A 27,353-nucleotide genomic window follows, 5' to 3' on the forward strand; every position below is an offset into this window, starting at 1 on the left:
GACTACACTGTGTATCAGTAGGTGGCATGGTTAATCCTAACCCTGTAGCGCTACAGTGGAAAACCTATCACTGGGGGAGGGTGCGACAATACTGCAACCAAACCCAGCATGCATAGGTAAGTCACTGTAGAACTACGCCATAAAACAAGTTCATATTTAGTTTCTTGTTCTTTGTTACCAAAACCTGAGGGGTATTTGGAATAAAGAATAGGGCTTGAAACTTGTGCTTGGCCTCAGACCAGAAATACTTTTCTTTGGGTTGTTGGGATTAAAATTTGAGAGCTAGAGCCATTTTGTCACCTGTCAGTTTCTTTGTAAAGCTCCTTGAGGATGAAACAAGTGACTACACTATCAAAAAACAGAGTTTGACATAGGAAAAACCTATTTTTGGTACTCGCTGTTGAGTCCTCAAAATCTTCCCACTTCCTTTATGAAAAGGCATGGGATTTGGGTGAGGGATCATCCTGCATTGACCAACAGAAAATAATGCCAATAAACTGCCTGGCAACGCTGATAAACTGCCTACTGACCCGATAAACTGTTTACCAGCACCGAAAATTGCTTACCGGCGCCAAAAATCTGGTTAATAACGTCGTTAGCCAAGCATCGTAAACTGAAACGCCGTTAACTGATGCCGCCGATAAGCAGGGACTGCCTACACAGATTGCTTCTTGACAGTCAAAATCATATCCTGTCATAGGAAAACCACTGAGTGTCAGATAACATTCACTTTGCATCCCTCTTACAAGCTAAACTGTCTCACAACTGTAGACCTCCCATTACACCTAAGAGGGGAAAGGTTCACCATTAATAAATGTGAGGTGGACAAGGGCTGAGAAAACAAAGCAAAAAAATATTTGCAGTGGAAATACATAATAAAATCATACATATGATAAAAAAGATAAACTATTTTTCATATATATAAATAGTTAAATATAATGCCCCTACAGTAATACTGGCTCCCTTTTGCCTGTGCTTGGGCACTCTCTTTCTTGGGAACTGTGTGGCTACTCAGCAAGTTGTGTAGCTGACCCAGTTCCTCTATTAGGAGAGGTAGCATCTTGTCTAAGGCATTCGGTAGTGAGGTGTGCGAGTGACTGGTTTCTCTGTGCCAGGCCATTTACAAGTTGGACAGATGAACATCCAGGTAAGCTGTGTGACAGCACCAATCTTTCATTTTATTGACTAGTGGATGTAAGTTCCCTTCCTCTCTTGACATCGGGAAAGGAGGCTAGACATAGTCAAAGCCATTGACTTACATATGTCCGTCTTTAATGTCGCCAACAGAATATGATGCAAGGGTCTTTCAGCCTCCTTAAGTAAATGCTTTACAGACCCCATTACTTAATGGTCCAGAAACCTAGGAGTTGGAATATCCCAAATGTGCAGCAAGCTAGATGTGTGGGTTCATCCTTCCTCCACTCCTGTATAGACCAGGAAGATGGCATTCCCAGGTCAGGTGAACTTGCTAGTTGGGTCAGAGAGTACCCAGGCTACCTCCCACCAATGGGTAAGTCTCCTATGTAAAGGACACAGGTTTGTATTTGTGTAGGAACCAATAGCAAATTTTAAAAGTAATTTGTAATTTGTATTTCTGAAACGTGCAAACCTGAAGATCACAACATACATGGCTCACCTCAGCCACCCCTTTTGGATCCTGGGCTGGAAGGCAGAGTGAAGACTGACAGGTGGGCAGGCCTTTCCCTACCTATCTGTAGTTAACTGACTTGTCAGAATGGCTATTAGCAGCTTGTGCTGAAAGCGTTATTCCTGTGCAAAGAACTTTAGGTTTGTATGTTACGAAAAATACTAGTTTTTAATTTTGATATTTGTATTTTGTAGATGTGGCATGTCCTTTAATTCATAGAATGAAGGACAATTAAGCAGTGGTATAGCATATTGCTTAAGACACTGTTGGATGTAATTATGTTTCTCATGTATCATAAATGTAATTGGAAATTAAAATTTGTGTCATCTTAGCTTTACCAAAAGAACAGCAATGGAGTGAAGGTGCTATTTTAAGCACAGAAGTATTAGCACTGGTCAGTGGTGGGGCATCTTCAGCTGCATTGCAAGAACTCTCATGTTCAACTATTGTGAAGTGGTTCAGTTCTCAGTCACACCCTTCACCAGGCCTTCTCTTCCCCCTTCTTGTAACAACATCTCGTACTATTCTGCACCTTAATCACCGAAATGCTATCATGCAGGCTGGGTTATCTGCACTCTTCTTATATAATGGTGAGTGTTGTACTTTTAATGAAGTTCCTCTTATAAGCTTACATTTGACTGACAAAACATTGATTAGATACAGTGATTTTCATTTAACAGTTTGGTCAAATAAAGACAGGTGCTTAGTTTCCTTCCACTGGTGTGATATGATAATAATTAGTTTTTGTATTTTCTATGATAATAATTAGTTTTTGTATTTTCTTTGTACTAGACTGGTGTGGCTGGGAGGGAGAAATACACTGGCCTCTTGTTATATCATCCCTGTCATTTCCTTTGACAAATCCTGCAGCTATGATGAATTTAGCATCTCAGGTAATAGTTTCCCTTCTGCAAGTATTTTTACTGCTGAAAAGGACAGTGATTACTGGACACTTGGTGTAGGCCACATAACTCATAGTGAAATGCAATACAGTACTGTACATCTGGACTAGCCATGTTTTTGTAATGAGATATGAAAAATATTTTATTATGGAAACTCGGATTAAAAGAATTTTTACTAAATGCAGGAAGGTCAACTTTATGTTGTTTATGCATATTCAAAATGGCAAAGGCAACAGTCAATAAGATGTGCGGACAACTTGCTGCTCTTGTCATCTCTAATTGAATTACTGGGATCCATAGTACCAAAGTAAGTAAAGTTTTTTGTTTCAGTTTTACTATACAGTAATTATGATTAGAACTCTATTCCTTTTTTTATTGCTTTGGGTCAGTCACTAGCTAGAAAGCAGTGCACGCTCATTCTAAACAATTTATGTACAAAGTTCCAACATATAACTCAAGCTGCAGCTTGCTAAGTCAGCAAGTTACTGATTGTTGGAGAGTTAAATTCAATGAGATGCTAGAAGTATATAAGCAAACAAAGTAGTTTCAGTATAATACAAAAGAGTGAAGATGGTTATGCATTATTTTATTATTAAAAAATCTAAATTTATTTGGAGTAATAGTATCAGTACTTCCAAACATACACAAAGCTCTCCACTTGTATTTGTCAGGAACTGTTTATAGCTAAGAAAAAGGAAGAAATGGTGTTCATATGTTGTTTTATTGTTGAAAGATGGTGACAGGCATACTTGCCCAAAAGTATGCCTGGTCACTTCAAGCGTTGGGAATCCTGAAAGGATATTATTGATGGTCTATTAAAATCTATACCATTCAACCTGTAATCTACTCTAGTTGTTGTATTAGATCAAGTTTTTTTAAAATAAAAAATGTATAATCATTTAAACTTGATGCAAAGAGAATACCATGATAACCTTTCACATGTTTTAGCTGTTTGCCACTTCTGTAATTTTATCACATTGGAATCTGAAAGGGTCATTATACTTTTGGTGGATGTTAGAGCGTTAAAAGCTCTCTCGGAGAGATGAAGTCGTTAAACATTTTATTTCATGTTTTTGTAAATTGTATTATGGCCCTTATCTTACAGAAGTGTAAAAATTCCCTACTAAAGTTTTGTTATTGATTTCAGACGTTTTATGACTACAGTATACTAAATTATGGTAAAAATTATTTCTCAGTCTCTCATGTAAATCCATTTTTCACATATCCAGATGCTTATTGCTTTGAAGTGTAAAAGAAAAGGTACATTTATTTTAAAAGAAAAGGTACATTTATTTCCTTATAGTGCATATAGGGCCATTTAATAAGTGTAACTAAGCTGTACTTACTAATTAGGAAACTTCTTTGCAGTGTAACTGTGGAATTAGGGCTTACTCTGCTCTTTAGTGAGATCTTAGAACTGATTACTCAAACCATTAAAGAGCCAGGATCCATTGAAGCTGTCTGGCAACACTGCTGCACCTTTGCCTCACGTTTGGCTTGCTGGGCTGAAGATCGCAGTTCAACAGGGATTTTAGCAGCAATTGGATTAGGTAGACAGTCCCCTCTTTCTCCAGGTGCACGCCTTGTATGCCGTTGCCTTAGCACATTCCTTATCTTGCAAATGCCAAGGAGGGGAGTATTTCGAACACACCCATGTCACCCCCACAGGTATGTTATGATATACATCAAAGTTCAACTTTTGGACATTTTCAGATACAGGAGAAAGTCTATGGGGGTTAGTGCCATCAGTACAGATCAGATGAGGCACTCTAGGTATTTCTAAAGGGAGTTTGCAGCTGTCCCATTAGCCCATAGCAGCACCCACATTTTAGCCCTTAGTGTACCTCCTCTCATATTTACTTCTTCCATCTTGCTGTCAAACCCTCTGTTACTTCGTAGTTCAGCTGAAAAATGTCCCTAGTTTCACAGGTAAATTCATTGTTCTTCTTGTTTATATTTTGGATCTCATCATGTTGCTTTCCAACCACTCCAATTCCTTTTCACTGTCTTAAGCACTGAAAGTGCCCCAGTACTTGGCTTTATAGATTTTAATATTAATATAATAGATGGTAATAATCATATCATAAAATACAGAAGTTGTCACACAAAAAGTTTTTTTCAAAATACACTGTAGTGGAATAGTACTTTGGACTTGCCATTAGCTTTTGGTTGACTTTTGAATTCTCATAAGACATTTTACAGTTCATGTTATAATACATTATTTAATGTACATTAAGATGAGTTTTGTTGATCTATGGAAGCAGTGCCTGCGTGTGTGTCCAGTTGTATAACAAAACCAATAAGTCACTTAACTTTACTCTTGTAGGTTGTGCCTATGGGAGATATATGTAAAAAACAGGTTTTAATGTAGGAAAATATATTTTTGGTAGTTGCTGTTCATTTTCAAAGGAGTAACTCTTATGGTTCCCCCAGGGCCCATAAGATAGACCAACAAATGTCAAAGAATTCTCTCATAGTTGGTATTGGCCAGAATAGTGCCTTTAATAGACAGTGATAGAGTATAAAAGGATTCAAGGCATACAGCAATTACTTACCTGGTTTTCCTTCACCCTTCTGACACAGGTATGATAATAGTACACAGACTGACTAAGATCCCCATTACTCACCAGGTCTGTGAAAGAAGAGTATACTTATCACAATTTCCCATACATTTTCGTCAGGGAAAGCGGGTGGGTTTGAGGACTCTCAAAGGATCGTACAAAAGAAAATGAAAGGTGACGAAAAGGCCTAGCTCCTTATTAAAAAATCCCAACAACCTGAACAAAAAAATAGGGCTCATTGGTGAAGGATAGGAAAAAGCAAGAACCTATATATGTGCTATTCTATGTGGTTCTAAAGTAGCTTATCAAATTATGTTGGGTTGGGGTATAGCATCACACGTATTGCACCCCTTCCCGGCAATATCTCGAATTACCACAGTTTCAGGAAGGCCTTTTGTTTTCTACCTAGGTGCCTGTGGAACAGGGACTTATCGTGCCTCCTACCAATACACAGAGTTCCCAGAGTTGTTGGATGTCATGGCAGCAGTGTTTGAAGAACACTGCTCTGTTGAGTATTTTCATTAAAGAGCCAGGTTATGCAAAAGGAAGCACTCAGGTTCACAAAAACCTTTATTGAGTAAATGAAATATATAGCAGATCAAGTGTAGCTGGTAGAAGAACAAGAGGGCTTGGGGCAGTAGACTGCCAAAAATTCTAGAACCGAGTCGTAAACACAGTTCATTAGGTATTTCTCCACAGAAAAATAACTCTCATAACTTGCTACAGACATCAAATAAACTAACATACTGCATCAGTAAGAATCCAAGAAAATTCTGCTTTGTTTTCTTACATCAAATAATAACAAGACAAATCTTACGGACACGTAAATATTTTTCAGTAAAAAACACATCTTCAGAAAATCGTGAAAAACACATTCAAGGTGGACGTAGCTAAACATTATTAGCATGCTCTGATGACTACCTTGTAAACTCAAGAGATGTTTTTGCAGGAAATGTCTCCAACAAAACCCATGGATGCACCCACTGATGCCATGTGAACCAGGAAGGGGTGGGTTCTGCATTTCTTATTAGGGACAGTAAGACAACTCTTAGCCCATGCAGAGAAAGTGACTTGTTTGTGATAGGGTATAAGAAAAAATTAACATAAGGGACGCTTTCTGCAACATCTAGTAAAACCTTGAGTGCGGACGTTTTCCGCAGCATCTAGCAAAACTTGAGTGCTTGGACGGGGCATGTGTCTCATCTGTAATTCTGAGTTTCCTTAGAAGAACAGGGCATTTTGTCATCAATGGATCTTTGAGTGTGAAGGTGTTGAACATTGTCCAATGTCCATATGTAAGAAAGCTGGTCAAAATGACCACCTATTGGAGCATTGAGGTGTAGTTGCATTAGGACTACTGACTTGAGATGACAGGGGTCAAAGAAACTTATTGAGGGATCCAGTAATGGGAAGCCTTGCAAGAGTTGGTCTTTGCAGTGCAAAGGGCCAGAGAAATGGGTTAAAGACTTCTTGATTTGAATCAGTACCATACCCTTAAAGCAAGAGCTTCGATAACGCAGCCCTGTGTGACATACTAGTAATAGCCGCAAGGAACTTGTCCTCAAACCAGTAAACTAGACATTATAAAACTGTTTCAGCCAAGGCTCAACCAGCTCTCAGTGTGAAGGTAATCCGACCACACTTTCCCATATGGACTGGTATTATTGGATGGATGAAGTACCATATTTGCAGGTGTATAAGATGCACCCTCGCATAAGACGCACCCCTGTTTTACATGGATATTTTGTGGAAAACATTTTTTTAGTATGTTTCATCATACATTTATTGAAAGATATTTTAAAGTGATTTTATAGGGAAAAATGTATGATCCTGTGCATGACATACAATACTGTGATAGTATACTGGAATAAAGTATGAAATCATTTGGACTCTGTATGAAATTTAAATAAACAATGTTTATGTGTTACTGCGACAGGCCACTAGGGCGGCACTAAGATTTTGTTTACATTCATCATTGCAAATGGCTGACAATATGTTATGAACTGCTGACTTACTGTAATAATTAGGCTTGTTTTTCAATGTTTCATTATTAGCAGCAATTTTTCTGCCTACCCAGTATGCTCGCCGTAGGGCAGTTTTTTTTATACATTTAAAATTAAATAAGTGTCTAATACACCAGCAAATATGGTATGTAGTTTTTGCACCAGGTAACTAGCAATGTTATTAGGTGAATAATCTTTGTGGTAGACTAGATTTCAAAAAATCCACAGTAGTATATTCTAAACCTCTGAAATTTGGGACAGGGGAGGGAAAGTTAGAATGTCCCCCTTTTGTTTGTTTGTAGAAATGCATCTCATGCTATTGTTTATGGGCTGCTCTAGAAGCAAGACCCCGTGTCAGCAAAAAGCTGGCTTAACCTCAAACAACGTCATGCTGTTGCCACAATGTCCAGGTTTGGAAACACATTAGAAGTTGATGGTTTTCACATGTGGCAAACAGGTCCACTTCTGCATGTGGAAGCACATTAGCAGTTATTTGAAAAGATTGTTTATTTAACATACACGCAGTTGAGGTTGCTGTTCACCTTGACAGGGAGTCTGTAATGGCATTGAACAACCTTATGAGGTGTATTGCTGACAAGTGCCACGTTTTGCATGGGCCGTTTGTAGGATAGACAGCAATACTGCACTGCTGTCGTATTCTCTAGGACCAACAGATTATGGGTACAATTTTCTGATAGGCATGAAGACAGCCATCAGCTCTAGGAAACTGATGTGGCACCTCCCCAAAACAGGTGATCATTGTCCTTCTACTTGACTATCCTCTCAATGACCTCCCGAACCTGTCAAGAAAGCATCTGAGTGTATTGCTACCACACAGATGGAGGAATCGGCCTAATCCGTTTTGCAGAATTCCCTTCCAGGTCCACGGACAGAATATCTAAATTAACAGGAAAACCTCAGATTGGGTAGGGAACCTTTGCAGAACTTTCCTTACTTTGGTTTGAGTTTGACTAGGAAGACAACTGACCACAAAGGATATCCCAATAAAGACCCAACCGTACAAATGCCTATTGATTGTGAGGTGGGACTTTTCCAGTTTATCAGGAAATTCTTTGATGGGAGTCTGCTGTCTACCTCTCTCAGGTTTCATAGACACTCTTCTTTGGTAGCTCCCCAGTCAGTCAGTCATCTGTCTACGAGTTATGTCTTCTTTCAGATTGATAGGTAAGTCCAAGCCCCAGATGGAATGAGTGAAAGTACTTAGACAGCGGTAGTCATCCAGAAATTGCAGCACACAGCTCTTTTTGGGCCTGGGGTCCTACTTCATGAAATTGTAGTGTCCCCCCATTGGATTTGCTAAAGGGGCTTTGCAACTGCAGCCAAAACAGTTCTAGAGGACTGAGAGCTCTCTTCCAGAATTGTGGACAAGGCTAGGACAGGAAAGAAGTGGAGCCTTACATGGAACTCAGAAGTGGCTGTCCCACCTGAGATTTGGCCCATAGGGACACCAAACTCCTGGGTGATCACATTGATTGGAAACTTTTCCCCTTCAAAAGAATGGGCAAGTGTTATTCATTGCTCTGTGAAGTTGCAAATATTGGGACTGGAAATACAGTAAATGCCTTTTTACTATTTTACTATACTTCCCAGAAACTGCAAAGTTCTTAAATTCCACCTTCACATGATCAGTTGCTGTAGAAGTGAAGGGCAGAGGGCTGGTGCCATCCAAAAGGATTTTTGGTTCTCCAGGATTTTGGAGGTACCATAATTTCCATTAAAGGAGAAAAAAAGAGTTGTCTCAGTGGCTTTTGTTGCCCTAATAGCAAGGAGGATGACCATATCCTTCGGCAGTTTCTACAAGCCTAATGAAGGAGGGACCAAGTGCCACTCCATATTGGGAAAAAGCAGCAGTATCCCAAAAATTCAACCTATCATTTTTATTTTTTTTATTAGACATTTACCATCTGGTGAAAAGATACACATTGAGGCATCATGCCAAGGATTATTGGTACTGGTATCAAGGCCAAGTATTGGTGCCACTGATCCTCCCAGCTTCTGGGGTTATAGTCCAAACTGGTCATGATATTAGAACAAGTTGAAACTATGAAAACAGGTTGTACTGCCTCTGGCTCTAGAGGGATCTAATCAACAAGCTCAATTTCTTTTTGGCTTTGGATTTTTCTCCTGAGGAGAATCTCTGCACTGGTGGCTTTTTAGGACTTTGTGGTCTCTTTGGATGACTGTAAAGTCTTAGAGATAACCTCCAACTCAGCATTCAGAATTTTTTTGAATTCACATCAGAAATTTTCAAGAGCATCTCTGATATAATGGTGCTCACTATCAGGTGTATCCCTGACACTGTGCTTTATCTTGTTCAGAAACTCTAAACAAGCCTGGGACAGAATTTGCTTATTAGCTGAACAAGCACCAGTATGACACAGACTAAGTTTGTTATAAGTATATGGCCATGACAACTTGGTAAGAGACCAACACAGGGGTGACATTCTATTAGTGATAATATAATTATTGGTGTCATCCCTTAACTCACGTTTTAAGTAGAGGCACCACTGCAAGGTACAACTAGTTTAATATATTAACATATAAAGAAAAGAAATCTATAGCCTAGAAAGAACTATGATTATCATAAGAAAGGGGTTTCACAGATGTAAGACCTTGACTCATGATTGAGCAACAAAACCAATAATGGCCAATATGCATGACCTAGAGGTATTATAGTAGTAACACAGCATTGTAATGCTCTGCAATTCCATTAAGAGCTAGCCTAGCAAATCTAATTAAAAAGATCACAAATGAACTTAAATTGTGTGGCACTACATTTAAAATAGCTACCTAGTATTACTATTATTTTATATTTTATTTACTTATTTATTTTACAAGAACATGTCTGTGCTTGAGTGCTCACTTTAATTTTCAGGTGTTTATCTAACATTTGGAAACTAGCGTAGTTTTATAATGAACAGTAATCAAACAAAACTACAGTAATATACCTTGTAAATAAGCTATATTCATTGGTGTCGTTTTAAGATAGAGCAATCCCTTAATTATCTGGATTAATGGAGCCAAGGGCCCATTGGATAATGTCAAAATCCATATAATGGCAAATAGAAAAATCTAGGGGCATGCAAGGGCAACTGCCCTTCGTCACCTAACATTGCCGGTATTGCATAGTGGTAAGCACTAATATTCTTATGGCCAACAACCAACGCACTTTAAACTGAAAACTTGTGAAAAAAGTAATCATTTTCCCATATTTGTAAACGAAAAAGTGACCCCCTTCTTTTTCTCTTACTTGCGACACTTAGTTCAATAGGCTTCACGTTTTTCATTTGCAGCCATAAACACCATATATGCTTATAAACAACAATCGTCACACTTTAAACCGAAAACGTTATGCAAAAAGTAATTATCTACATTATTTTCCCATAGATGTAACAAAATGAGCTCCATAAATACACTTACAAACAAAAAGAAGCAACCCCTTTTTCTCCTCTCATACGCAGCGCTTAGTTTGGCTGTCTACACATTTTTCATTTACTGTAAAATTCATCATATTGTTCACAAAAAAAGTAAACCCCATTTTTCTCTGGTATTCAATACAGTATGGTAACTTACACAATTTTATCAAAATAACAATTCCAGTAACACTATAAAAATACTTTTTATTCTCTCACTACCTGTGTGTGCTGCCGTTCTTGCTTACAATGGCTGGACGTTTTAAAAACTTACGAGGAGATTTACTAGTCCTCCTCTACCTCTTCCTCCTCCTTTACCAGCTCGACTGTGTCGTCGAGACCAGCATAGCACTTCATCCGATTCTTGGCTGAACAAGCCCAGCTTATCAGTTAAGGCAGAAGGCGTACTTGGCTGCGGTTCCAAGCTGAAAGACTGAGTTACCAGAGAAGAGGATGGTGATGGGTGTGGGTGCATGGAGGTTTGGAATATGAAGAAGCTGTCGAGGGTACAGTACTATGATGATGTGAACGATAATTCTTCTCGTCAATGACAAGTGTCTGAACTTTCAAATTTGTGCAGCTGAGTCCAAGGCCCCGGGGAATTTCATGGAGTCAAAGTTGGGTTTCTCCTATATCTTGATAACAGCTTCCAATGCCATTTGTATTTACTTGCATGAGGGAATCATTGTGAAACAGCCTCATCGTCGTCGTCATTGCCAGTTGCTCCTTCTTCACCAGCAACTGCAGCAGCTATCTCGCTGTTGGAGAGAAGTTGGTAGCCAGGGTCACCACCGTCATCATCCAGCCACTCCCGTACATCATCCTCGGGAACGTCGTCACCTCCAGTCGCAAGTGTCACAGAAGTCGTTGACATTGAACCCCTGAAAGTCCGTCATTGCCTCTTCTCATTTAGAATATGGTTCCAAACATGGTTGAGGGTCTCTATGGTGATGTCCTTCCAAGCATCATCAAGAAGATTCTCTAGTTGTCCGTTCCCCCCTTGCTGCTTCTCCTCCTCATCCTCCAATACTACCATCACCTCCTCCAGGAACTTCCTCTGGTAGTGCGGTTTCATAACAACAAAAACACCTTGGTCCATTGGCTGAATGAATGCAGTCGTATTAGGATGCAAATACGTGACCCTAATACAACTTTCGTCACCAGCCAATTGGACTGTGTTAGGATGTGCAGGCACAGTGTCCATGTGAAGCAAAGCCTTCACCCAATGTCTAGCAATGCCAAGGTCCTGTGTCTGATTATGAAAAACCTCCTTATAAAAATGGTTATGGAACCAATCGGGAATGATTGTAGAGGTGAACCAAGCTTTGCCGAATGATACCAAATCACTGGGATCCTATCCATCAACCACATGCAGGACATGTGGTTGCTTTGCATGTCCAACTACTGCTGGGTTGCAATGATGCCCACTAGTAGCATTTGTTCATAACAAAGCAGAAATACATTGCTTGGAAAGCGTTTGACCAGGTAAATTGTTTTCCTTTTCATCTGGCAAGGTGTTAGTAGGTAAGGATCAATAAAATAGACCAGTTTCACCAGTGTTGTAGATCTGCCCTAAAACAAGGCCTTCTTTCTCCATCAAGTCTTGCAACCTCTGGCGAAATTCCTCTGTTCCCTCTTTGGAAGCATCCAAAGCTTTGCCACAAGTTTTCTTGGTAGAAACCCCATGTCGAATCTTAACTGGAACAGCCAACTTTGGGATACTCTTAAGCCTGCAACCTTATGCAAGATTGTTCTTGTCAACATGATAACTTTGCCATAGTCTTCACGGATGGATCAAAGTCAGAGGCTGATTTTGGCTTGGAGTCGCCTTCCCTGATGTAGAAAGAAGTTGGAGATTAGCATCAGTTGTGTCTATATTTAGAGCAGAACTACATGCAATTTTAAAAGACCATAGAAGAAATTTTAACTCAGAATGAAAATAGTTTAATTACATATTGTGACTCAAGAAGTGTTCTTCAGTATTTGGAATCTTTTAACCTTTCACACCCACTGTTTTTAGAAAATGGCTGCTTTTAGTGAAAAGAAGAGTTAAAGAAATAAATTTTTGCTGGGTGCCTTCCCATGTTGGGGTTCTTGGGAATGAGCAAACTGATCAACTTGCTAAGTCAGCAGTCACCCCCCAGGAAGATGTCTGCTACCATATCTGGATGTATATCTCTAGTAGATCAGAAAATTAAAAAGTTTTGGTAGTCAGTTTGGGAAAATATTTTAACAAATCAAAAAATGCTCAGTATTACATCATCAGTGGCTTTATGTTCATATCCTTATGTGCCAAGCGGACAAGAAATGTTGTTCAGGCTAAATTTAGAATGGACAAGACCACTCATGGGTTCTTGATGTCAGGCGAAAATCCTCCATTGTACAGTGACTGTACTGTACCCTTGACTGTGAGACATTTGCTGGTCGAATGTCCCAGTCCTGGAAATCTAAGGCATAGGTTCCTCTCTTGGGGATGTGATAGAGATGGACATTTCATCTTTGCAACGGTTCTCAGGGAGGACTGTAATTTAGAGCAGCATATATCCTTGTTAGGGAGGTGGCCTCCTAAAAGAAAAAACAGGGTTTATATAAGTGACTTACCAAGTAATCACATAGCTAACATTTTTAGTAGTGGCAGCTAAAATTTGAAACTCGCAGTAGCGATTCTTTTGTTTTTGGTGTAGGTGTCTAGCCCCGCCCACTTTCGGGAAAGAAGAGGAACAGCTGAACCAATAGCTTCAATTTGTTTCTGCCAGCTTCCAACATAGGTTGTGAGCAGCAGCTGAATTTGGATTACTCATACTTTGCTGTTTTTTGGTTGTTCCTCAAATTGGTGGAGTATTCTTTGATTTTGGTAGCCTTTTGGCCATATTTAGATAGAGTTTTGACATTAAAACCTTAAGTTTTCACAATTTTTGACTACTGGATTGTGACTTGGTACTTAGTTGTTGACTTCTTGTGACTATGTCAGATACCAGTACTTCTTTTACTCAATATTGCAGCAAAGGATATAATACAAGGTTAACCTCTGCAAGTATGATTTTCACACGTTGTGTCGAAACTTCGACAAGAGAGATTGTACTTTTTTGCAAGTTGTGGTAGTTTTATGTATTCTTTCTAAATTTACTTAAAGTGGAAATGCATATTATGTAGAAGAAAGATATTATGTTTTGTTGTTTGTTTTTATTTATGAAAAGCATTGTGTTTTGCTGTTTCGTCTAATTTAATTGTAAGCATACATGTAATGGTGCTTAACTACTGGACATTGGTTGTTTGTTCAGTTATTAGTCAAGCATTTGGTGGTGGTCAAAGACAGCCATGAAGTGAGTCTCGTCACAGCTTTGGTGCAGTGTAGTTGTATCTAGCAGGAACTCAAGAAAAGGGAATGTAGCCATAGTTGTTGGTGCCTTCAAGTCCACTTAAGTATTCCTTTTCATCTTAAAGTTCGTTCAGAGAGATTTCCTTTAGGAGATATGCATATCTAAATGTAAGGAGAATTTCTTGGAGTGTGCTTTGGATGAGGGTTACGAAGTAGAGATTGTGCTCATGCCAATCCCATTCTAATTCAGGCTAGGAATATTGAATGTGCCACTTGAACTAACAGTAAGTTTATATCACCTATGTCGTGGATTAATATACACGACACAATGCAGTGTTTTAAGTGTAATTTGGAATGTGAGTGAAGTAACCAGGGTATTTTAGTATAAGATTTAGGGTACGATTAGGTTAGTACATTTCAAACAGTTTAGGCTATACAATCACTGTACAATTCGAAATGCTATACTTACTGTATTCTGAACGAGTCGGAATATGTTGTGCACATCTTGCAGGGTTCAGAATTGTTCAATAGAGAATACTTGTATAGAACGTGAGAGGTGGGATCCTAAACAATGGAAGATTTTGTCTTCTCATCTTTCAAAACTTGAGAGGAATAAAAAGAGAAAAGCAACAATTAAACATGACAAGAATTTAGCTAGTCAGGAATCTCTGCTAGGTCATCTTCAGAAGTTCCTATTATTTCTTTGAATGCTAATTCTCCCATCCCTCCTCTTCAGTACCACCTGATCCTTTACCCAGCTCTCTTGCTCCCAACCCCAATGCCATTGCCAGTCTGAAGTCAAAATTTGATCATAAATTTGAGCTGTTAGTGAATACAGTGGCCCAGTTGGGGCATCAGTGCATTCCTTGATGGAACAGAAATCAAGAGATAAGAGTGAAGTGTTAGTGGAGGAGCTTGCTCTCCGTCCCGCCAATTCTCCTTGGCAGAGGTCCCTGGCATACTCCCTTAAACCTGAGAGAAGTACCATACCGGAGGCCCAAGGGAGGTCAGTGGGGTCTGCCCATGGGTAGTCGGCCCCTCAGTCACACCTGTTGCAAAATCCCAGGTGTCGACAGTGCGTGACAGCCAGTGGAAAGATGCTTTGTCACAGGCTCACCACCTTTCTTCCAGTTCAAAGGCTTCTAGCCCTGAACAAAAGTGCCAATAGCGCTTCAGCGATGTGTCCAGACCATTGAAAAGGTCTGTAGTGGAGGTGCATTGCTCGCCTCAAGTTCCGTGCAAGAAGGCGAATGAGTCTTTTCCTTCATGCAGTTTCTGGGATAGCCTGGATCCTCTCAAGCAACCCAATGTTCACTAACGCAAGTGCCCATCGGCACCCAATAGCGCAGCAGTTTCAGAGCACTTTTCTCCCTCTCCGGAAGTTCCTAGACACAAGCAGGCTTCAGTTGCTTCAACAAAGCCTGCTCCTGCTGCTCTGTCTCCTGACTCTCTTAAGCGTAAGCACCCAGTGGCGCCAGCTGGCACAGCAGTTCCCGAGCGCCTGTTGGCATCCGAGCTCCCAGTAACCTCCAAGCACCTATCGGCGTCTGAGCGCCCAGTAGCGCCAGAATGCCTGTTGGCGCCCAAGCTTCCTTTGGCGCCCAAGAGTTCTTTGGCGCCAAAGCAGTCGGTAGCAGTCATTCACTCAGTATCTCTCAAGTGCCCAGTGGCTTCCAAGCAGCCAGCAGCTTCTGAGCATCCTGTAGCACCCGCTTGATTGCATAGTGCTACCCCTTTGGGTTATCCTGACTTCTAGGCATTCAGCGCCAGCTCTCTTGTCTTGTTTGGGTCCTTCCCTCACTCCGATTCAGCAGAGTCTGGATGACATTTTGGGGTTTTTGAAGAAACCTCCTTCGTTTGAAACCTTCCAAGGAGTTGTTATTGTCTCTGGTCTCATCGGCGGAAGAGGAATTAGATGTGGAACCAGAAGGGGATTCCAGTCCTTTGGCTTATGCTGCAGTGTTGCAGTATCTTCTGCGCAGTTTTCCGGCCTTCTTCGTTGCAGCTGCTCCTCCTTCGCCTGAATCAACTTGTCAGATGAGTGCCCTCTCTAGTGAGTCGGCTAAGTTCTAAGCGAGGTTAAAATCTGGCTCTCAGACAAGAGGGAGAAAAGGAAAGCTTGCTTCAGTTATCCTCTCACTAGATTATTGAATAGAAGGTATCAGTGTTATGCGATGATCTTTCTGAGTCAGTACGAGAAAAACACTCTCTAGCAAGAAGGTTAGATACTCTAAACAGAAGATTCAATAAATAAATAAATCCAAACCATTCTTGGAAGAAAATATATTGAAAATGATAATTTTACTATTAGAAATAGATGCGTTAAAACCTTTATACAATAAAATATCAGCAAAATTCAGAAAGGAAGTCATAAAAGGTAAAATAATATCTTGGAGTTCCTATGTATTGGAAATAACAAGCAAAACATCCATTCAAAAAGTATGGGAAAAATTCCAAAAAATAAATGGAACAAACATTAGACCACCCAGACAAGCTATATTAGATAATGGCAAAAAAAATTTTAGATCCCTTCAAAAGTAGTAACATACTTGGGGAAAGTTTTGCTAAAATAAGTAGTGGACAAACATTTCAAAAAAATAAAGAAAAAAGCAGAATCTATAATACTTAATTTTAAAACAAAATATATAAGATATATATATATATATATATATATATATATATATATATATATATATATATATATATATATATATATATATATTATAATAAGAAATTCAATATGGAAGAGGTGGGATATGCTCTCCTGAACAGCAATAAATCTGCTCCTCGAGGTGATGATATTTGCTTTGAAATGATTTGCCACCTAGCACCTTTGGCAAAATCATACTTATTAAAACTTTACAATCATTTATGGCTCAGAAACTTGTTTCCAGATGATTGGCAAAATACCATAATAATTCCTATACCGAAACCTGGAAGAGATCCTAGTAATGTGAACAATTATAGACCAATCTCTTTAACAAGTTGTCTATGTAAGTTGTTGGAGACAATAAATGCATGACTTACCTGGCACATACATGAAAATAAAATTTTAACTCCTTCCCAGTTTGGCTCACAACGTAATCGATCTACATTAGATTCCCTATCTAATTTGGAAGACCAGATATGCAGAGGATTTGAAAGAAAGCAAATTACAGTAGCTGTCTTTTTTGACATCTAAAAGGCATACAACACTACATGGAGGTATGCAATATTAAAATCATTACATAATAATAACATATGTGGCCATCTTCCTAAGTTTATTAAAAACTTTATGACTGATCACACTTTCCAGGTGAGAATAGATAATGTAAGACATATCCACTTGAAAATGGAGTTCCACAAGGGAGTGTCCTTAGTGGAACTCTGTTTATATTAGCAATTAACGATATCAGTAACATGCTGCCGGTAAAGTAACCTGTATATGGATGATTTTGCCATATATTATACAGCTTCACACATAAAGCATGCAGAACGAATCATCAGTAAAACAATAATAAAAATATATGAATGGACCTCATCTGTAGCCTTTAAGTTTTCCATAGAAAAAACTCAAGCTGTCATGTTTTATAAAAATAAAAATAGGAAAAAAGGTGAAGAAATAGAATTGAAAATCAGAAACCATATTATACCAATTAGCCAAACTGCAAAATTTTTAGGATTATTTGATGCACACCTGAATTGGAAAGCCCATATAACTTACATAAAATCAAAATGCAAAAGGGCGCTAAGTCTAATGAAAAAACTATCACATAAATTGGGGAGCTGATAGATATACTCTTACCATACTGTATAAAGCAACAGTGTTATCAATCATTGACTATGGAAATGAAATACCGGGTGTTTCGAAATTAGAGGCCCCCCCCCCCATCCACAGAACAAATGGAAAGCTATGAAGTTTTCTGATATAGCGTATCTCCAAGTACATTATTTTAAGCTCCAATTAAGCTATTTTTCATTTTACATTTCTTGTATTTTCAGACTGAGTGACGGAGTTAGATACAGCCGTGGCTAGCGACTCGGAGGAAATCAGATGGATTGGCTGAATCCAGGCTATAACCTTCAGAGAAGCCAGGGATGCTGGCGCATCCTTCATTTCACATTCCTGGATAGCTAAATACATTAAAAGAGATGAACCCTTTGTTAAAAGAAACTGGAACAAAAATCCATATGACTGTCATCGCAAAAAGAGTGAGAATCTTGGAAGGCCTGAAGTCCTTTCTTAGGAGTCAAAAGACATCATAGCTGAGGCAGTGGGTAGACCAAGAAAGCCTTTACGTAAATTGGTGCTTGAACTAGAAACAAAAAGGGGAAAGAAAACAAGTTATAGTGCTGTATATCGTGAGTTGAAAAAATCTGGTATCAAGCAATTTCATGTTATCAGTAAGCCCAACATCACTCAGCAACAGAGAGAAGATCGTGCATGGTTTTGTGGTTCATTTCTTAAAGATTGGGATGAAGCTGACTTTCTCCATGTTGCCGCATCAGATGAATTCTTCATTTACACAGTCAGGAAGCCAAATCATAAAAATGACATCATTTGGGCTGCAAAGTTGGATAATATAGCGATGACGTGCGCTATCGCCAAGTTGTGAAATTTCCTGAATGTTTGGGAATTTTCTCTGTTTCACAGTCAAACGGTTAATGTGGATCATCAAAGAAAAAGGACAGTCATGGAATGGCGAATACTTCAGAGAAACTGTGCTTACAGGTGGAGTATTTCCTTTCCTCAGAGATCCTGAAAATGTGTTATCTGTTGAATAAGTCACATTTTTGCATGATAAGGCACCATGTTTCAAGGCTCTTTAGACACAGGAGCTGTTTCGAAACAGTGGTATCGATTTCTTGTCGTCAAGTGAATTTCCAGGTAGCTCCCCTGACCTTAATGTGTCTTAAAACATTGGTAGTATCTTAAAGGATCATGTTGTGGTAGTATCTTAAAGGATCGTGTTGAAGCACGCACAGTGAACTATGATGGTATACCAAGCCTCGACGACCTGTGAAGAGAGGTGATCGAAGTGCTCAGGGAAATGGAGTTTGAGTCTCAGCTTTTTTGCGATTTGCTGAAATCATACCCCTCAAGAATGCAAGCTGTGGTACAGGCAGATGGAGGCCACACAAAATATTAAATACTCAGAGAGAAACTTAAATAAATACCTGTTCTGAATTACTTGTGTTTTTGTCCATATCAATTTAAGTTTATGTTGTAGGGGTTGGGGGGGGGGCTCTAATTTCAAACACCCTGTATATGGTTCAGCGTCAGAAGCAGCACTAAAAATCTTAGATCCAATTCACAATGAAGGACTAAGAATATGCACAGGAGCATTTAGATCCTCACCAGGCCCCTCAGTACAAGTCGAATGTAGTGAACTGCCACTGTTCCTCCATATAGAGTTCATAACAATGAAAAGTGCATTAAGAATCAAGACAAGTGATTCACCAACAAAAAATCTATTTGACCTAAGGGATATATTTATAAACAGACATCCACCTCCTTTCGCAATTAGAGTAAATAAATTGTTTGAGTCACTGAACATAGATATACAAGTACCTTCAGCAGTGAAGTTACCACCCCATTGGACCATGAATAAAGTAAGGACTTGCACACAGTTGAAATATTTATCAAAAAGTTCCTCATATACCCCAGAACACCATAGACAAAAAACCATAGATCATATAAGACAAAAACATTCACTTTATGTGATTTATACAGATGGGTCTAAATCACAACATGGAGTAGGATATGCAGCTATATCCCAGAACCAGTCATCTCAGTTATCTTTGCCTAATAATACCTCAGTCTTCACAGCGGAGTTGTGTGCAATTGCAGCAGCCATCAAAATTATAAAGCAAATATCATTCAATAATTTTGTTATTTTTAGCCACTCAGGAAGCGCTATAGAAGCCGTTCAAGGTTACTACTCAAAAATTAATATTGTACAGGAAATTAAATATGAACTCCATAAGTTGTATAATAATGGAAAAAATATTGAAATATGTTGGATCCCTGCCCATGTAGGGATTGTAGGGATTAAAGGAAATGAAGTTGATAAAACAGCTAAAGAAGCAGTCCACATGGCAAGAGCAAATGTAAAAATCCCAATTACTGATTACATAAGAGATATAAAAACAATCATTGTAAATAAATCGCAAAATATATGAAACGAGGAACCTGTAAATAATAAATTGAAACATAAAATCCAGTGTTGGAAAATGGAGCTCATCATGTCAGAGATAGAAGCACACAAGTAATTCTGACACGTCTGCGAACAGGCCACACTCGTTGGACACATGGACACTTGATGAACAGTCAGCATGGCCCTCCTCCCAAATGCCCAGAATGCAAAGTGTTGATAACAGTCAAACATGTGTTGTGTAACTGTCCAAAATATAATCAACTGCGATTATCAACCTTTGGAAAGAAATCGATGGGGGAAATTTTATCGGAATCTTATACATTTTCAGTCATCCCAACTTTAACATTCATGATGAAGTGTAACTTAATAGACAAAATATAAAACCAAGTAAATAATGAAAATACAGAAGTCCATAGGGCGTTTAATGAATAAAAAAAAAATGTAATTCTGAATTTTAATTTTTTGAAATTTTATTTTATTATTTTTAATCTTTAATTTTTTTTTGTATGTATGGAAACAAGCAAATGTATTTATTGTATGCATGTGTTTCAGTGTAAAAGCATATTCATTATACAGTTTTTTCTTTTAAACTTCATTTTCATTTATTCATCACCATGCGAATGACCTATTTGGTCCCAGTTCTGGGCCTATGGCCTAGACCTGGTATTTCACCCTAATCCTTTGGGCCAGCCCTATGAGAGCTGATAGTCAGCTCAGTGGTCTAGTTAAACTATCTTATTACTGTAATTAATTAATCAATGTTATGCTACCGGAGAAGCTCTGTCCCAGGGGGTTCTTGCCTCCTCCCAGGGAGACTTCTCCTGTCTCATTGACTCTTCCCGTAGATCAGCATTTTCTGTGGCCAAGATTATGTTCTCTATAGCCGAACTAGACCACTTGCTTAAAATCATGTTCAAGTTGTTCGAAGTGGTCAGTTTTTTGGACTGGACAGTGGCCGCTCTAGCGCGTAAGATTCAAGAACACCCAGTGGTACCTTCGGACTTGTCTTCGGACCTTCTTGGAGTTCTCTCGTGCGCTGACAAAGGGGATTACAGTAAACCCCCCATATTTGCGGTCTCACGATTCGCGGATTCACCTATTCGCAGATTTCTCTGTGGAATGTATATACACATTATTCACAGAAAATTTGCCCATTCACAGTATTTTTCACTGAGAAATATTCACTATAGCCGATTCACTTAAGGTAGATTCTTGGGCCTATGAGACGTTTGTTTGGCGGCCTCTGATTGGCTGGTACTGGGAGGTATGCAGCTCGCTCACTGTTTATATTTCTTCATTTATCTCACGTTTTACACTAGATAGGAAAGTTTTGGTCATACCATGGGATTCGGTATTAATTGTGCAACTAAATCGTGATTTCCTGAAATCAGTAAGATAAAACACAAAGGAATTACAACGAGTAAAAGTGAAGAGAGAAGCATTTCATTCTTTATACCTGTTTTTACATATCGCCGGATTTTGCATCATTCATGCGATCAAGATAAAATAAAACTTGTGCTTTCATACAATAAATTCACCCTGAATACGCTGGTGCTTTCAGATTTTAGATGCGTGTGATATGTGAAGAGAAAATGAAGAATATGTCTTATTATGTTGCATCCGTACTTGACTCAATTTGAATAGTGCCGAGAGACGGTGGTCTGCAGACTGCGAGACACCTTTGGACGTCGTTGGTCTTCTCAGCAAGAGCGTCCAGGTGCCGTTGACAGTTGCCAATTAGCGATATGAGAAGTTTGCAGTTTCAACAATATTTACCGCTTTATTATATCATTATACATTTTCTGTAAATAAATGCATAGAATTCCCATTATGAATGTCGAACACTTTCACTCCAATATCATATATGTCTGTATGATTGGACTATGGACATATCTGATAAGGAAAAATGAAAAATCAAATGGATGCATCTGTATAATTTTTCATTCTTTTTGTTTCAATAGGTAATGACATGACTATATGTATGATTTTCCATTAAATTTTTTTTAAATAATGGTAATGACGTCTTTTCTTTGTGTTCATATAGATAGCCTAATGACACTGTCAATGTAAGCCTACTGTATATGATTTTATTTTGTTTTATGACATAATACATCAGTATGAATTTCCATTCTTTTTGTTTAAATATATAAAGCTATAAAAGTCTTCTGATTCGTCTCATTATCCTACATGCGCTATATAGTGATGCAGGGGTGTGGGAACATTTACGGGAATTACACTTACTCAGATATGTTCAAACACACGGACGTATATGATATTGGAGTGAGAGTGTTCGACAGTCATAATGGGAATTCTATGCATTTATTTACAGAAAATTTAATGACATAAGAATACGGTAAATATTGTCGAAACTGCAAACTTCTCATATCACTAATTGGCAACTGTCAAAGGTGCCTCAAAGATCTCGCTGTTTGCAGACCACCGTCTCTCGGCACTATTCAAACTGAGTCAAGTACGGATGCAACATAATACGACATATTCTTCATTTTCTCTTCACATATCACACACATCTAAAATCTGAAAGCACCAGCGTATTCAGGGTGAATTTATTGTATGAAAACACAAGTTTTATTTTATCTTGATCGCATGAATGATGCAAAATCCGACAATATGTAAAAACAGGTATAAAGAATGAAATGCTTCTCTCTTCACTTTTACTCGTTGTAGTTCCTTTGTGCTTTATCTTACTGATTTCAGGAAATCACGGTTTAGTTGTACAATTAATACCGAATCGTATGGTATGACAAAACTTTCCTATCTTGTGTAAAACGTGAGATAAATGAAGAAATATAAAAATACTTCAAGTTTTTTGAGCTACGGACATTAAAATGAAACAGTGAGCGAGCTGCATACCTCCCAGTGCCAGCCAATCAGAGGCCGCCAAACAAACGTCTCATAGGCTCAAAAATCTACCTTAAGTGAATCGGCTATAGTGACTGTATTTTTATATCTTCATGACTAAATACACTTTTTGTGATAAACCTATTAAAATACTCGGGTGTAAGCAGTTTTAGAGTTTTTTTTTGTGTTTGAACTATCTAAATAGCCAGTTTTAAGTGTTTTTAGCGGGTTTTTAAGTATTTGTGGATTTTAGCTATTCGCGGGGGTGGGGGCTGTAGTACGCATGCATCCTCTGCGAATACAGGGGATTTACTGTAGTGATAGTTCCCATGAACTTGCCTCCCTCTACACCTTAGGTATTTTGAAGAAAAGAGAGCTCTGTTGCTCTTTCACCTTGAAGGGAGTCACTATGGCTCTGAAATCTACCCTTCTCTTCTCCCTTCTGGTGTATGTGTGAGTGTTTGTTCCCACAGTCTGTGGTGAATAATATTGCTACGACTTTGCAAAAGAAGTCTATGCAAGATCTTTTGGTGCATTCTTCAAGGGATCCTAAGGAGCTTCCTGCCTTTAGCTCCAAGTCATCCTCTCCATTACAGCCCTTTCCCTTTCGTGGGAGCAAGTGAAGACCTTAGCCAAGAGGGTGTGCGAACGTACGTTTCACCCCTCACTCGATCAAAAAGTCCTCTTCCAAGATGTCAGCCAAGGAATGATCCCAGTGTCCTCCATGCTCCAGTAGGTGCCAGGCTCCTTCTCTTTTGGGAGTTTTGGAAGAAGAAAGGGGGTGAACAATGGGTGATAGAGGTTCTCAGGTGTGGCTACACAACCCCGTTCACAGATCGACCTCCCTTAGTCAGGAAGCCCAACTTGACTACTTACTGCATAGGCTCCAGGAGGTTTGCAGCTCTCACAGAGGAGGTACACTCCCTCCTTGAGAAGAAGGCAATAGTAGTAGTCATAGATCGGCTTCAGAGGGGTTTTACAATCGGCTGTTTGTAGTCCCAAAGCCATGGGAGGATGGAGACCGGTCCTAGATGTAAGCGCACTGAACAACTTTGTACTCAAGACGAAGTTTCGTATGAAAACGAATCGGTCCATTCTGGCCTTGATTCGTCAGGGAGACTATGGTCTCCATAGATATGCAGGATGCATACTTTCACATCCCCATACATTGGGAGTCAAGGAAGTAACTAAGATTTGTATTTCAGGACCAAATCTTCCAGTTTCAAGCCCCGTGCTTCAGTTTAACCACAGCCCCTCAAGTGTTCACCTGGGTTTTGGCCCCTCTGGCATCTTGGCTTGATCTTATGGGAATAAACATCTCACTTTACCTGGACAACTGGCTCCTTCGCTCCCCAACAAAGGAGCAGTGCACAGAGGATCTTCAGAAAACTTTTCTGTTAACCCAGGAATTGGGTCTGTTAATCAACCATCAGAAGTCCCAACTGACTCCCTCTCAAGAAATAGTATATTTGGGGATGACTCTGAACTCTTGTCTTTTTTTGGGCTTTTCCCAGCCCCAAAGAGAGTCGAATCCTGTCTACGTACAATCGACAAGTTTCTCTCCCTTCAGAGCTGCATGACCAACAAATGGATGGGTCTTCATAATGTTGGCCTCGATAGAACAGTTCGTTTCTCTGGGGAGACTTCATATGAGGGTGCTTCAGTTTTTGCTCAAAGCCAGGTGGGACAGAAAGAGACATCCAGATTCTTTTGTGTTTCCGGTGACAGAGCATCAAGGAACACCTGCCTAGGTGGAGATCCAAAAGCAGGTTATTACAAGGAAAGTCTCTTTCCCCACAGAACCCAGACCTAAACTTCTTTGCAGTTACCTCAGACGTGGGCTGGGCCGGTCTCCTGGAAGACGGAAGTCTCTGGGACATGGTCTCAAGATCAGAAGAGACTATGTATCAATGTGAGAGGACTCAAGGCCATTCACTTAGGTCTTCAGGCCTTTGCCTCGGAGGTGTACGACAAAATAGCAGTCCATTTGGACAATACTACAGCCCTCTCGTACACCAGCAAGCAGGGAGGAACCCATTCCTTCTCGCTTTGCAAAGCAGCAAGAGAGCTGCTTCTCTGGGCTGATCAGAACAGGAAAAAGAATTCTGACAAGATTTGTCCAGGGGAAACTGTATGTATTGGCGGACCAGTTAAGCCGAGGCAACCAAGTCATTCCCACAGAGTGGACTCTTTATCCTTTAGTCTTCTCAGCCCTTTGGAGACTCTGGGGAAGACCAAAGTTGGATCTTTTTGCAACATCCAAGAACAAATGTGTGCCTCTTTTTTGTTCACCGGTACCGGGTCCATTGGCATGGGCTACAGACGTGATGCTGCAGGACGGTTCGACAAGGATCTTTATGCCTTCCCTCCCTTTGGAACGATATGGGAAGTTTTGAACAAATTCCAGTCTCACAAGAATGTGTCATTGATCCTGATTGCTCCCTTTTGGCCCCTAAAGGAATGGTTTCCGGACCTCAAGGGTGTTCTGGTAGATTTTCCAAGACTGCTTCCTCAAAGACATGATCGCAAACAACCCCATGTCAGATTTCATCAAGGGTTGTCTACTCTAGCTCTGACAGGGTTTAAACTGCCAAGAGACTCCTCAGAACTAAGGGTTTTTCAGAAGCAGCTGCAGTGGCAATCTCAAGATGCAGATGCCAATTTTCCTGCTACATTTACCAGAATAAGGTGTCCATTTTCTGCACTTGGTGCAGAAAGAATGAAGTATCTTCTACTAAAACAACTCTGATGGAGATGACAGATTTTTTTATTGTGTCTTAGATCCTCCAGAGGCTTAGCCCTGTCGACTATAAAGGGCTACAGGGCTATGCTTAGCTCAGTCTGCAGGCATAGAGGCCTTGACTTATCTTCAAATCAAGATATTTCTGATTTGGTAAAATCTTTTGAGTTTAGTAAGCAGAAGGTAACAGAACCGCTATCCTGGAACCTAGATGTGGTCTTAAAACGGTTGTCTCTTCCTCATTTCGAACCTATCAGTTCCTCTTCACTCAGAAATCTAAGAAGACCCTCTTTTCGGTGGCAAAGACCCTCTTTTCAGTGGCTTTGGCGACAGTTAAGAGGGTTAGTGAGCTACAAGCAATCAATAGAAGGATCGGTTTCTCCTGAGGAGACGCAATTTGTTCTTACATGCTAGGATTTCTCGCAAAGAATGAGAATCCTTTCAAGCCCTGGCCTCGTTCTTTAAAGGTAAAAAATCTTAGTGAGATTCTAGGACCTGAGGAGGAAGAAAGAATTCTATGCCCTGTAAGGGCATTAAAGTATTACCTGAAGAGAACAGAGAAGTTAAGAGGGCCCTTTAGTAATTTGTGGACTTCAGTTAAGGATCCTTCACATCCACTTACAAAAAATGCGATATCCTTTTTCTTAAGAGAACTCATTAGGGATGCCCACTGTCATGTGGGAGAAGGGTTTTTACCTTCTCTGAAGGTTAAGGCACATGAAATAAGGGCAGTGGCTACGTCCTTTATTTTTAAACATAATATTTCTCTTTCAGATATTCTCCAAACAACTTTTTGGAGATGTAAATCAATATTCTCATCTCACTGTTTAAGGGATGTGGAAACAGTGTTTAATGAAAACAGTACTTTGGGTCCTTTATTGGTGGCTGGCATGGTGTTTGGGGAGGGAAAGTAACATACTAGCGTTCGGTGGTGTCCATCACTGTAAGTCTCCCACTGATGTAGTAGGTGACCCAGGGCCATACCCCTCGCCTCTACTGAGTGAGATGAACGCCAACCAGAGATAGTGTCTTCCTGCAGCAGCTCTCTCACCAGGTAAGGAAACAAGCATTGTCTCAATGCTGGAAAATTTTCTGTAAGCATTATCTCCGTGCTAGAAAATTTTCTGTTCTCAAATTCATTACTGTATGCAATGTTTTGGGAATAGAGTAGTCCATGTATCCCACTTCCTCTCAATGTGGAATTATCTATGTACAGGTAGTGCTCGAGTTACGATAATTCGACTTACGATAATTCGCTTTTACGATGGGATTAGCAATTAATATAGATACGACAATATTTTGAAAATACGTATTTTTAAATTTCGCGGGCGACTGGCGCAGGCAACAGCGTACAATCAGGCAGTGTACGGTGTATGATACGTTGGCCCGAGAGGCTGGAATAGGTACATTAATTCAGTGAGCTGACCTCACTTGCTCTCATTGTGTCGGAAGTTAAAATAGGTCAGTGTTCGTTTGCAATTATTGTGCATTTGTAAATACAGATAGTGCACGAGTGACGATAATTCGTCTTATGATAATTCGAGTTTACGATGGAGTTAGCAATTAATACCGGTACAACAATATTTAGAAAATATTTTTAAATTTCAAGCGGGCACAGGCAACAGCGCGCCGAGAATCAGGCAGCAAGAGAGACCAACTTACAATAGACCAACTTCTTTTTCTCCATCTCTTTAATCCATCATCTAGTTAAAAGTAAGAGAATGATAAATCAGGCACGCAAGAGAGACCA

The 27,353-nt window shown here is 39.6% G+C and overlaps 1 protein-coding gene across 2 annotated transcripts in view; it reads left to right on the forward strand.

Annotated features, from left to right (window-relative positions):
• The window catches only part of Epg5 (ectopic P-granules autophagy protein 5), a 474,230-nt gene that overhangs the window by 401,758 nt on the left and 45,119 nt on the right, over positions 1–27,353 (forward strand). For both annotated transcript variants that reach the window (XM_067119916.1, XM_067119917.1), the window contains 4 exons: positions 1,981–2,238; positions 2,441–2,541; positions 2,736–2,857; positions 3,919–4,218. In XM_067119916.1, coding sequence (XP_066976017.1) covers positions 1,981–2,238; positions 2,441–2,541; positions 2,736–2,857; positions 3,919–4,218 — 781 coding nt within the window. The remainder of the gene's footprint in view (positions 1–1,980; positions 2,239–2,440; positions 2,542–2,735; positions 2,858–3,918; positions 4,219–27,353) is intronic.

This window comes from Macrobrachium rosenbergii, chromosome 17 (genome assembly GCF_040412425.1).
Source record: "Macrobrachium rosenbergii isolate ZJJX-2024 chromosome 17, ASM4041242v1, whole genome shotgun sequence".
Classification (NCBI taxonomy): domain Eukaryota; kingdom Metazoa; phylum Arthropoda; class Malacostraca; order Decapoda; family Palaemonidae; genus Macrobrachium; species Macrobrachium rosenbergii.